The sequence below is a fragment of the Cheilinus undulatus genome, linkage group 3 (genome assembly GCF_018320785.1).
Source record: "Cheilinus undulatus linkage group 3, ASM1832078v1, whole genome shotgun sequence".
Taxonomy (NCBI): domain Eukaryota; kingdom Metazoa; phylum Chordata; class Actinopteri; order Labriformes; family Labridae; genus Cheilinus; species Cheilinus undulatus.
Window position 1 is genome coordinate 33,892,589 of NC_054867.1, and position 14,015 is coordinate 33,906,603.

A 14,015-nucleotide genomic window follows, 5' to 3' on the forward strand; every position below is an offset into this window, starting at 1 on the left:
AAAAACATTTAATTGTCTTTCTTTGTTTGTCATTACTATGTTTGATAAAGTATTTCATTAAAATCTACATTACCTACAGTGCAACTCAGCCAATTCAACCAGTAAAAGTTTAAGGTATGAGTTTAAGGAATGGGGTTCAGTTCACAATAAGCAAAGTGCAGTACTGTAGTTCTTTAAAGCTCCACACCTCTTTTATTTTCATTTTGAACTCGATGTGTTAAAACTGAGGCCTGACTGGAGTGACTGATGTAGCAGTTCTGGGCCCTGAGGTGAACATTAGCATGGGGTCCATATTTATTGTTTCCTTCCTTTTACAATTCCTATGTATCTAGGAAAGTCCTTCTTTGTAAAGGTTAGGGAATACATTAAAAACCAACAAAAACAACAAACATTTTTACAAACATTCGAAAAAAATGCACTCACCATGAATTCTTATTTTTTTTAAGAACCACATGATCAGTGTTTTAAAGAAGCACTTTACTGTCCATTCACATGGAAAAGTTGTGGTTTCTCAGCAGGCAATACATGATAATTTAACAAGGATACACAGAACACAGAGGTTTCAGTGTTTTTATAATAATTTTACTTAATTCATTTTTATCTTTGAGTTTATCTTGATTTTTTTCATTTTATTGCAGGGGTGCCAAACTCAAGGCTCGGGGTCTGAATACAGCTACGCCTACCACCCAAGATCAAATCATATTTTTATTATCACCTTATACTGGCCCACCAGTATAAGGTCTGCAAATTCCTCCAGTAAAAAATATAAATTTAGCCTTGACGATTTAGATTTCCTGGATGAGTCATAATAAAATGAAAAAAAAAAGCAAAGACTAAAAATAATAAGATAAAAAAAATCAGGAAATCGAAAGAAGAAATGAATTTGCATTTTCATTTCATGTTTTCAATTTTGCATCTCACAATTATGATTTAAACTTCTGACTTTGACGTATCTCATATTTTGCCTTTATCAATTAGTAATTTTGACTTTTATCTCAAACTTTGAGCTTTAAAACATAATTATGACTTTCTATTTCATATATCTGCATTTTTAAAAACATTATTTGACATTTATTTTCATGTTTTGATGATTTTAACTCACAAGTTTGACTTTCTATCTCAGATTTTGCTCTTTAAATTTTGAGCCTTTTCTTTTATCTCAGAATCATTTATCATACAGACAGACAGATAGACAAATAGATAGATAGATAGATAGATAGATGGATAGATAGATAGATAGATAGACAGATAGATAGATAGATAGATAGATAGATAGATAGACAGATAGATAGATAGATAGATAGATAGATAGATAGATGAAAATTCATGAGGACTTCATCAATTTTATTTGCAATAATAACATCAAAGTTTATAATTTTGTGGTTGTGAAGACCACATATTTTTACAGAAAAAAAAACATGTCTAACTCTAAAACAACTCTACTGCATTTTTTTACACATAAAACAGTAAAAGCAGATATAAAACACACCACACTTGATCAAAATCCATGTTGTTTTAACATTTTTTCAAATAACTATTCCTATATAACTATGTAGTTAGGGTTAGTCACATGCAGGGTGTCAAAGAAGCAGTTTGAACAAAAAAAGTTTCTCAGGAATTGTTTAAACTTGTAACTGTTTAAAGGATCAAATATTACACATTATCAAACAGCCCCATACATGCTTGAATCAGTGCTTTTGCCAGTAAGCGGTAAAAGATAAAGGATTATCAAGGATGGATATTTGAAGCCCACTGTTGTTTAGGCTGAAGTATTTCACTAGAGGGCGCTGTCTCAGTACCAATAAAACTGCATTAAAGAAGATCTTTTGAGTAACAGATCCAATGAGTTACACAACATGCCCTATGTTTCGTAGTGAAACTAAAGTAAATCAAATAAAGTGATTACAGTGATCTGGGGAAAGTCTGAAGTGAGGTATAGAAACGTGAAAGTTGTAACATTTAAAAAAAAATTAAACAGTCTTTCCAACTGCTGAAACCAAGACATGACAGGAAGGTTCACTCAGTGGGAAAAAACAGGCATGATGGGAAATCCCCCAACCCCACATATAACATGTTTTTTCTGCCATTTCTATTCTCAGTTCAACCAACATGCAAACAATGGAACAAACCAGATCAGACAAAACAAAAGCCAAAAAAGAAAAAAAAAAGGCAAAAAAAAAAAAAAAAAATAGAGCAGAGTCTGTGGAGGATTATATGATCCTCAGTCTCACCTCAGTCCATTTAAGGTTTCATCAGTAGTATCCCTGATACTTCCTATAATCGCTCTAGATTTCTCAGAATTGTCTCAGCTGCCCCATGAAACATTTCACATTATGTGGCATCACAGGCATAAAAAGCAATAAAATATGTTTTTTGCCCTTTGAGGAAGGTAGAGAGGATTTCTCAAGATAAAATAAGGCCTTTATGCAATGATCCTGAGGTCATTAAGATCTTATTAAAAGAGTAACTCTTAAGTGGTAAAGCTACCACCTAACTTTAGAGTAACTTGAAGTTAAATGACAACAAAAACAAGAGGTAAGATGTTTTCTTTTCACCCAGTATTAACTTCTAAAACAGAAGAAACACAAGTCAAATATGGACTACAACATTGTGGTAACAACTGCGATAACACAGTTATGGTAGATATTTTTCCTAATAAATTTCCTGATGGAAAGATCATAATATGAAGAAAGTACACATGATTATTCAGGCAATATTCACATAAGATGTTAATTAAAAGTTCATATTATGAGGATAGAGGTTGTTGATTCAGCTCAGGGCTCGCCTGGACATTGTTTAAGAGAAGATTGACTGTCATCTCCATCGCCACTTTCCTCAACAGGTCGACGATACGAGTCCCGTGCTGAAAAGATAAACACATCGCAACATAAGTAAAAGCTCTTTACGTATAGGATTTTGTGCTGTATTTGTCCAGACTTTGGTGAATGGTGGAAAGCCAGCAGTAACACAGCACAATTGGGCATTTTCATGAAATCATCAAGAAAGAGCATAATTATTGTTATTGCATAATTATTATTGTTCCTGTACCAATGAAGATCAATAACGGCATTCAAGCTAAAGACAAAGCCTTCAATGCAATTTTCTAAAAGGAGCTGACTGTTCACAGTAACACTTTAACTGAATTTTTGTTTGCTCAACTTTTACAAAAAAAGAATGCAAAAGGCTTAAAGAAGTATTTTTATTTTCAGTGTAATAAAAATGTTTTGAGTCGTATTCTATCACTGAATTAAGTAGCGCAATAATGAGTTCAGGGACCAACAATTAAAGTCTTGAATTTACAGTACTACCAAAGGGTCAGGGATCACAAGTTCTTGGTTAAAACCCCAATAAATTCAAAGTTATTGATATTTTTCCTATGAACAAGGCATGGTTAGTACACAAGAAGAGCTAAAGCAATACAGGTAATTACTTTTGAATGCAGTCATGTAGAAGTTAAACAGTTTCTGTGCTCTTATGTATTTTATTTTAAACTGAAATTGGAAAAGTGTCTTCCACTGTTTCTGTTGGTATTAGATGTACGTTGATGTTCAGATTTGACTGCAATGTAGCCGTCCATTAAACTCAACAAAGAAACCCCTGCATTTAAGTTTCACTAAAAAAATCAGACTATTTATACCATCCCTCTTTTACGATGGAATATGGCACGGTACAGTATGATACGATACAATACAATACAATGCAATAAGGTACGGTATGATACACTAAGGCAGTGGTTCTCAACGTGGGGGTCAGGACCCCCTTGGGGGTTGCAAGACACTGAGAGGGGGTCTCCAGGCGTCTAAAAAAAACCAAAGAATTTTTTTTTTTATTTCTATTGCTACTATACACTAATTTTGCCAATTTTAACCTGTTTTCATCACTTATCTCCACCAATTTTGCCAATTTTAACACTTTGCCACTTAAAACTTTTTTTTTTTTTTGCCAATTTTAAACCCCTTCCCCCAATTTTTTCTGCCTGTTTTTTGCCACTTCCAAAACAATTCTTTCCACTTTCTGCCTATTATTGCCTCTGTTGACCCATTATTGTCTCTATTAGCCACCTTGTATGTCCAGTTTAATCACATATCACTATTTGTTATGCCCATTTTTGCCACTTTAACCTATTTCTGCCAATTTCTGCCTATTTTTCTGCCTCAGTTTTCTCATTTTTACCTGTTTAAACCAATTTTTCATCCGATTTCACCGATTTGTCCACCCATTTTTAACACTTTAAACCCATTGCAGCCACTTTTTAAACCCCCTTTACCACTTTAATCCATTTTTGCCAACTTATGACCATTTTTTCTTCCTACGCTATCCCATTTTTGCTCATTTAAACATATTTTTCATCCATTTCACCATATTTTCAACCCATTTTTGCCAGTTTAAACCCAATTTTGCCCACTTTTTAATCCCCTTTTACTACTTTAACAAATTTTTGCAACTTTTATCCATTTTGGCTACTTCTAACCCACTTATGCTACTTTTAAAATCCCATTTGATCACTTTTTCACAATTTTTTTTTTTTTTTTTTTTTTTTTTTTTTCCATTTTTGACAAATTTTAACCAGTCTGTCTTTAAGAAATGGATTTACATTTTTAAGTAGAATATTTACTATGGCACAAAATATGTAAAGCAAATATTTCTTTATTTGATTAGAGTGGTTATTTTTCAGGTTAAATATAAAATATGGATATCATAGCTTAACTTTACAATTGACCATGGTTTTGCTGACCCTCTTCTATTTATCCTCCCATACGGGCAGCCATGTCTGCCCTAACTATTCTCGATTGTTGATGGCTGTGTTCAACCACCTTCAGGTACAGTGGAGGTCCCTGGTCTCTGGCACCTTTACTTTTTGGGTCATGGGATGAAAAGGTTGAGAACCACTGCACTAAAGTAAGGTACAATACAATATAGTTCTGTACGATAAAATATAATAAGGCAAGGTACAATACAACACATATAGGGATATTTGTCTTTGTCACCCACAGATTAAGGATCTACCACCGTTAATAATACAGACGCTGCTCTGCTGCAACTATGGACACAGAGTATCACTCTGCTTTCCCTTTATCTCAGATGTTGGATCTTGGAACTGGGAATGACATCAAACTCGAGTATACTGCATTACAGTTACTACACATTCATTTCTCAGGGCACTCAAATTTCTCTGATTTTCCCTGTTGTAAATCTGGGAGTTTACTTCATTTCGAACTCGAGTTCTTACTCATGCTACCAAGCTGTCATCAGCAACGCTGCTGAATAAATTTTATTTATAAAATCTTAACAGCACCCAAGTCACATCTTGGCCTGAATAGCAGGTGATTGGCTCAACGCCAATGTCAACAGCCAAGCAGCTAGCTCTCCCGCCGAAACAGATGCCATGTTGTGAAGATATCAAGCAACAAGTACGGCTCTCATGGGGTGCGCCGGACCAAACAAGAGCCCCCATTCAAGCTTTTTTAGGATGGTCCTCCATTGTCTCAGAACCGGAGGTGCGCTACCAGAATATGCCACCTCTGGGGGAGTCCGTGGCCTCCCACTTCTCTTCTTCATCCCACAAGCCTCAGCTTCCCTCCAAGGCTTGCCAGCTCACAGCCTCTCTGGTGAAGAAATCCTACAAAGCGGCAGGGCAGGTGGCCACCATGACTAGTAACCTGGCCATCCTGCAAGCTTACCAAGCCTGCCTCCTGCGTGACCTGGAGGGTAAGGCCACGGCGGAGACCTATATGGAGCTTGCACAGGCTGTGCCCGGTCCGTGCACTCTTGGCATATTTGGAGAGGACGCACCTCGTTTCTACCTCATGGGCGCTTTTACACAGTGTGTCTGTAAAAGACATGTGTGCGGCTGCTTTGTGGTCCACTCCGCACACTTTTGTGAGGTATTATAGTTTGGATGTGTCAAACACATCATTGCGCATGTTGTATTGTCTGCAGCCAGAGATTGAAATGTTTTGGCATTAGCAATTACTGGCATGGGCTGCTACATTTATTATCAGTAGTTCTCTCTATTTCATCAACATCCAAGTGGTTGATGTTAATACCACATTTTTGTTTTCTATCATGTCTCTTTTCTATCAGTCATAGCTGTTACTGCTAATTTTACAAATATTGCTACCATCATTAATAAAGTTAGAGCAATTTCCTACGAAATTGGAGAACAGTTTATGGCCATTATCATTATTATTATAAATTTGTCTTTCATTTGTTGTTTTGTTGTTTCTCGTGTCCCTCTCCCCTTCCTGCTTTTCTCTCACTCCCACCTCTCCTTCTAGCCCTGTCCAACCCCAGCACAGCGTTGGCAGAGGGCTGTCAACATAAGTATGGTCTGCTTGACATTCCTGCCTTTTAAAGGGAATGTTTATGCCACCACTGTAATGAGGTTAAATACAGCTTGTGCTGCGCTTATGGTGATTAACGCTGGTCTTTATTGTAATAAGATATTGTCGTTATTAACACCAGTCTATTATAATAGGCCACAACAGACAATACAGTCTAGACCTGCCCTCTTTGTCAAGTGTCTTGAGATAACTTTGATTATGAATCAATGTTATACAAACAAAGATTGATTGATTGAATGAAATTAGAGGTAAAAAAGGGTCAAAAAAGGGCTAAAACTGCCACACTGGCGTTGGCGAGTGTTGGCATTGGCCCATTCAGTGGCACTGCTATGGAAATGTTTTCTTTTACAATTTATAAAATAATTTGCAAGCATCTAATACTGACATTTAAAGGTTTCTAAGCTTTCCTTGTGCAACATTTGCGCTACACAAATCACTGCTATCCAATAACATGTGTCTTTTGCCATCTTGTGACATTGTGAGGTCACGTGTAAAAGTTCTATAGCATCATATTCAGCCAAAGAGTGGCATAAATATTCTCTAGCACCTTAAAATTTTTCCAACATTTTCACAAGGATTGTACAAATACTATTTATTTAAAATCCTACTACTTACTTTGTTCTGCTGGTCTTGTCTCTGAGCGAGGATTTATGTACAGCTTGCAGATCACAGCCGTCAACATAAGCAGTGCTATTACAAATATGAGGAGGGCCACACCTGAGGAAGACAAAACAGCTACAATATATGTAATTTTACACCAATTACCAGTCTGATGTGTGGCATTAAAAAGATGGCATGAAATGCTGTACCAATATAGCCTGTGTTAGGCAGATCTGTGGGATGCACTCTTTGCCAAGGGGTGACTCCATGGCCTGAAGTGACAGTAACGATGAGGGGGGTGGTGGTGGTTTCCTTCCTCTGGGTTTCACCCCCCTCATGTGAGGGCTTGGTTGTTGACTGTGTAGATAAAGGTTCAGTTTTGTTTGATGTGGGTGCTTTTTTAATGTCAGTCTTGGATTCGTCACTACAGATTACATCTGAGGTTGGGGTTCCAGAAACATTTTCTCCCACATTACACCTAGAAGGAGGATACAAGATTCGGCTGAAAAGTATGCCAGAAATAGACGAGATAACATCAAGATTTATAAAAGTTTGTGGATTTCATTGTTTTTCCAAGTAGTGTAATGAAGGTGCCTGGCTCTAAGAAAATTTAAACAAAAGACTTGTAATGTTAAAGAAATCCTACAATTAGAGCAAAAAACCCCTAAAGAAAAAGACAGAAATCTTAAATATTAAACTAAGTTTAAACATCTATTTTTAGAAATTAATTTCAGAGGGAATACTTTTTCCATTTTTGGCAGGGTGAGTCAATGCGGTTGTTGAAATATCCAACTTCACATTTTGAGCATTCTGGCAAAGAAAAAAGAACAAATTATTTGAAAGTTCATTTACAGTCATTTAAATGGAGTGTTTTGAGATCCATCTCTGTACCTCCATTCATTTTTCCAGACCCTTTGTCACATTTACAGGTGGAAGAATCCCTGTCACTGGGAACAAACCCTTCACGGCACTGACATCTTGTGTTTGCGTCTGTAGTGCATAGCTCTTGAACAAAGCTTCCAGATTCTACAACAAAGACCATACATCTCTGTGTCAAAGGGAGTGATTTAAGACTTTAAAACAAATGGCTTCATTTTTAAGTGAGCAGAGAGGAAAGCTAAACTTCTCCTTCATTAAGACAAGGTAAACAATGTTTGAAAAATAGTCATTTGTACGCCACTCACCCTCATCACACCTTGTACACTGTTTGCATCGACTGGAATTATTTTCTTCAGGCTGGTAATATCCAGGAGGGCAAGGAGCACAACCACTATTCGCCACTCTTTGACCTTGATTCAGTTCAGAGTGAACACAATAAAGCACATTTTCAGGACAGAAAAGCACGTGCCAAAAGAGGAAGTTAGACGCTGAGAAACAACACTCATATGCACGAGGAAAATAAGTTTTTAAAAAAGTTTTACCTTTTGGGCATTTCTTTGCATCCAAACGAATGATGAGTTCACAAAAAGTAAAAGTGAATAATATCCATTTAAGCTGAGCCATATTTCAGCGGTGACAGGTAGCTGCTTCCTGTGTAAAACACCAAAGACGAACACGAGACACTGAGAAGCACCTGTTCGTAGACATATCATATGAAGACTGATGTCAGGAAACCCACGCATTCCCTGACATACTTTAACAAATCACATCGCTAACTCACCAAAAAAGTTTTTTCATTATCAGAAAAGTTTTAAAGTGATATAGAGAAGTGATGCCACAATCAATATAAAAGTGAAAAGAACTTGTCAAGTCTTACTGAAGAAACAAAGATATGTTACATAGTGTTTCTGGGGTCTGGGAATCTATTAGTCAAATTTATTCATGAAGACTTCAAACATAAAGCAGTCCAAAGTGCTTTACAGAAAAACAGAGCATTCATGACACTACCTACACGGAAAGACACCAAAAAATCAAACATTAAAATGTGAACTATATTTTAACACATGATGAAAGGGAAAAACTATAGGACCATGTGCAAAAGTAAGAAATTAAAATAAAAATATATTTTAAAATCCTCCATAGACATTTCATGTTATGTTTTTTACTCTGAAAGATGTGGTGTTTAATCTTATGGAAGATCTATTTTCTCATAATTTCTGCTTTTAATCTCAGAAATATGACTTTATAATAATTTTTACCTTTTATCTCATAATTATGACTCAGGAATTTTTTTTTTTAATTGCCAAACTTCCACATTTTTATTGTTTTAAGTGGCAGAAATGGACTTCCATAGGAGACAGACTGAATACTGTCTGGCGGAATTTAGGGGTAATGCACAAATGTTGCAATCATATGTACACCGCGTTCCACATTATTATGCAAACGTTTTTCTCTGATTTTCTAAATATCAATGCCAATGACAGTCATAATATTTTTCAAGTCATCAACAGTTAGAGTTTAATTCAAATGTTTTTGAACAGACTTCATAATGATAACTATTCTTTTTTTTTAAATAAAAACCTCAAAATGCACTTTTCCACATGTTCCACATTATTAAGCAGGCCACAGGTTTCAGCAATATGGGAAAGAAAAAGGATCTCTCTGCTGCTGAAAAGTGTCAAATAGTGTAATGCCTTGGACAAGGAATGAAAACATTCGATATTTCAGAAAAAATTAAGCATGATCATCGTACTGTGAAGAAATTTGTGGCTGATTCAGAGCACAGATGGGTTTGTGCAGATAAATCTGCATCTCATGCTGCAAAGAATACCTCTGTGTCATTGGCTGCTATGGGCATAAAAGGAGAGAAACTCATGGTGTGGCCCCCATCCTCCCCTGACCTCAACCCTGTTGAGAACCTTTGGAGCATCCTCAAGCTAAAGATCTATGAGGGTGGGAGGCAGTTCACATCAAAACAGCAGCGGGGAGGATATTCTGACATCCTGCAAAGAAAATTCTAGCAGAAACTCTCCAAAAACTCACAAGTTCAATGGATGCAAGAATAGTGAAGGTGCTATCAAAGAAGGGCTCCTATGTTAACATGGAACTTGTCCTGTTAAGATGTTTTTGATTGAAAAAGCTTTGATTTCAGTAAATATGACCTCCTAATGCTGCAATTTCTACAAATGACCATTTTCAGTTCTTTACAAGCTATAAAATGTTTTAAAAAGTTGTTGTGCATAATAATGTGGAACAGTGCATTTTGAGGTTTTTATTTTTAAACAAATAATTTTTGTCATTATGAAGTTTGTTTAAAAACATTTGAATTATGCTCTAATGGCTGATGACTTGAAAAATATTCTGTCATTTGCATTAATATTTAGGAAAATCAGAGAAAAATATCATTTGCATAATAATGTGGAATGCGGTGTAATTAATGTCACTATGTGTCATCTGCTCTAATATCCCCCCTCCCCCAGCTCTTATTTTGAATTTTATTTGACTTTAACCAGGAAAAAAAAAAAAAAAAACTCATTGAGATTAGAAATCTCATTTACAAGAGTGTCCTGGAAATTTACAGACTACATTAATGTGAAGGCATAAATTGTCATCATTTTTTTGGGACTGGCAGGTAAATTCTCCTACTTTGAGGTGCAAATTGAAACACACAAATCAGGATGATTCAGGGGCAGCCTGACCAAAAAAATTTAAGGGAATTTTCAGAAAAAGGCTTTATATATTTATTGCGTTGGTTGGTTAGTTCATGAAAGCAGGGTAAAATAAAGGCTTTAAAATTTCAAATTTTGATTGCCCCTATTTGTCATAGTTATCATCACAAACGTAAGAACACTGTTTATCAGTTTGAGGTACAAGGACACCCTGGGGTCAAGGTCCCAGAAGATGATAGATATGTGCATGTTTCTGCACATGGGTCGTGGATTTTGCTAGGCTAGGGGGCCCTAGCCGAGAACCACTGGCTTGTAACACTGTTTCGTATTTCAGAGTAATACGTAGAAATAATTTGTAGCACCTTTTCTAGGCAAAAAACTTTCAAACTGACAAATGTCACATTTTTTCTTTGAGCTCCAGTCAGTGATGGTTCTTAAACAAAATTTTATTGTCCGATGAAGCTTGCAGCTTCTTCGCTCTTTTTTCTTTGTTCGGCCATTTCTTACCCTTCTTATCCGCACCTTACCCTTTTTCTTATTCAGACCTAATAGGAAAAGACATTATCAATGGAAACTATACTGCACTGGGTTGTTTTGCCGGTAAGAACATGTCATTACCCCTTCTGGCATAAAGAGCAGATGGAAAACCACAATTCTAGATAATTGCAACCACGCAGACTTGCTGCTTGAGCACGGATGTTGAGAACAAAACACCTCTGCTGAACTCTTCGCTGGCTGTTGTTTTAACATTTAAAGAGGAGCATCACTAAAGTCTTACTATGATCACACCTAAGTGTCTGGATGTGATCCTGATACTGTACAAAGAGAAGTGAAGGGGGAGAAAGAGAAAGGAAACCTCACAGTACAGGTAACTGTGAGTCACTGTTAACAATGAAGGGAATCTGATGGCGACATCTAAAAATAATCTTTATGTGTCAAGATGTTTAAGAGAAACCCAGAGCCTGTCTCGTTATGACACCACAGAAAATCTTACCCAAAGAGCTCTGTCTGGTCTCAGAAGAAGTCTAGACAAGAGAACGTCTTAAATTCTGATCCTGTAGTCTCAAAACATTTTGTATTTCCTTGTTTTGTTGATGATAAAATGTATTTGGTCATCCAATACAGATCCAATAGCCTTAACTGATTCCAAAGCACTAAGATTACGTTCGTTTTTGGTACAACCACGGAGAAGCAAAAACTTAATTCTTAGTGACTAGATAGGCACAAATAAATAATTTTAAGCCCCCGTCACCTAAAAAATGCCAAGTTAACCATTTTTTCAAGATAAAAAGAAGAAAAAAATAAAGGCTGAATTGCTTGAATGAGAAACAGATAGATTCAGATTTCACCAATTCTGTTGATCACAAAAAGTTAAAGCATCCGCAGCTCATCCACATCATATTACCAACATCCAACTTGTCAGCATTCAGATCAACAAAGGTCAGTGAAGGACTACAAAATGTATTTTTAAAAAACAGACAAAAAGATAAAAGTCCCTGTCACCAAAATGCATTTAGACTCTCAGCAGAAGGGACAAAAGATTTGCAGGAAAAGTTAGAAAACTTAGTTTACTTAGAGGTACATGGTAACGGCAGTCTGGGGAGGGGAAAGTGTTCAGTCACATTGGGAGGCCCATGAGGATTGGCAAAAACATGAACAATCCTAAGTAATAACCAATAATATTCTAACAAAATTACTTGAAATTACTTACTAGAGCAACAAAAATGCACCACTGTAATAGCAAAAGAAATGTTTACATCTGCCCATAGATGCTGATAATATTTTGCATCCCTAATACATTGATATTAAATCAGATTTGGGGGGGGGGGGGCAGGCCTGCCTGAAGGTATTATCAAATATATTTGAAGACAAAAAGGTTGATTGATGACGCTCTTTGCCTTCTTTTTCACCTAAGTCTGTTTGCCAATGATCTTGAAACAATACTACGTAGGCTATTTTTGTCCTAAATGAGCAAACGACTTGAACCAAGAATAAAAGAAAACACATTCAAAGCTTTTGATTAATGAACAGTTAAAGTCACCTCTAGTACTTTCAAAAGATCCGTTTCTTCTTCAAATATATCTCTTCCTAGAAAAGAGAATCAGTAATATCAAACTTCAGCTTAGAGTCAAACTCAGTTCTCAGAAATTTTTGTGAATCTACCTCAACATGAATGACACTAGCTTTACTCTCAGTCTTTAGTCTGAAATCAGTCACATGTATTTGTCACATTGTGGTCAACAGAATTCTAATTTTGCTGACTGTTATTTCAGCTCCTGGGCCATGTGATTCTTCCCTGTGTCTTGTTGCCACCCCGCACTGATGAAGACCACATAGGTCGAAACTGGTCCCCGTTTTCTTTGGTTAAATGAAATTTTTGAAAATTAATGCTTCAGTCTTCAAGATCACCTGGCTTTTATCTGGAGTTTACCACACAACAAGAGCAAACAGTAACAACTCTCCCTGACAAGAATTCTGTTCTCCCATTAAGTCCTGCATCTTTCAGTGTACATGCTAAAAAGCAAACATGCACACAACCCTGAGTTGAGTCTGTGTTTGACACAGTTGTATTGTAAGATCACTAAAACCTGCTGGACCCTCTCAGCAAGAAAGTTTAAAATAGAAGCTGATCTGGGAGTTTAAAACAGGAGACAAATCCCTTAATCAGAATGGGAGTTTGCATCTTATCAAAGGTGATGGAAATCAGCAAATGCAAGTGTTGCATCAGTCTGGGTTTTGCCCGGTATAAAAAGTTTTCCATCCTCCACACATTTACTGATAAGCAAACTGATAAGGATTGAGTTTTCCATATATAAAAGACACAACAGTATATTTTTTAATCTTTTCAAAGTTTTCATCTCAAGTGATGTGAGTTCTATCATTGTAGCAAACATTTTTTAAGCTACCTGTGAGATAAAGATGCTTTTTTAGAAAGATGGGGTTACTCTTTTAAACATACTGTGATATTTTAACTCCATAAAATCATGTACACAGAGAGAAAGCATCAAATGTATACAGATATGCAAATAAGCAGTTTGAAAATTAAAAGCAATGCAAAAAAAGTGGCATCCAGACCAGTGTGTTGAAACTAAAGGGTCAACATTTTAAAGAGTTGTGATGGTTAAAATGGATCATGACATTCATAAGCTCAACTTTTTAAAAATTGTTTTTTTGAAAATGTACTTTCCTTTACAACTCAGCACATTACGCTGCAGTCATCTAGTCATATTATGATGTTTCATTTATCCTAACCCTAATTGAAGGCTCTGCACATCCACAGATATGTTTTTAATCCATCTGGTTAATAAGACTCACTGTATGAAAGTGTTTGGGGACTGTAAAGTGTAAAATATCACATTATAATTAATGCAACAAACATTTTCTGGACTAAAATGTCTGTCAACCTGAAGCCTGTTTATTTCAGAGGACTAAAGAAAAATCACCTTGCCTCATACAATGGAAATATTAACTATCTACGGGACTATTTGAGACTGTTACTTCAAAATGAAAAAGAGTAGGTGGC

At 36.1% G+C, this 14,015-nt stretch overlaps 1 protein-coding gene across 1 annotated transcript; it reads right to left on the bottom strand.

The window, feature by feature from the left end:
• Window positions 1-1,566: 1,566 nt before the first annotated feature.
• Window positions 1,567-8,503, bottom strand: si:ch73-361p23.3 (tumor necrosis factor receptor superfamily member 4). The gene is made up of 7 exons (XM_041783561.1): window positions 8,366-8,503; window positions 8,129-8,233; window positions 7,836-7,970; window positions 7,688-7,754; window positions 7,154-7,422; window positions 6,960-7,061; window positions 1,567-2,863 (listed from the first exon to the last, which is right to left on the bottom strand). The coding sequence occupies exons 1-7, from the start codon at window positions 8,445-8,447 to the stop codon at window positions 2,775-2,777; spliced, it is 849 nt and encodes a 282-aa protein (XP_041639495.1). The 5' UTR covers window positions 8,448-8,503; the 3' UTR covers window positions 1,567-2,774.
• Window positions 8,504-14,015: the final 5,512 nt, after the last annotated feature.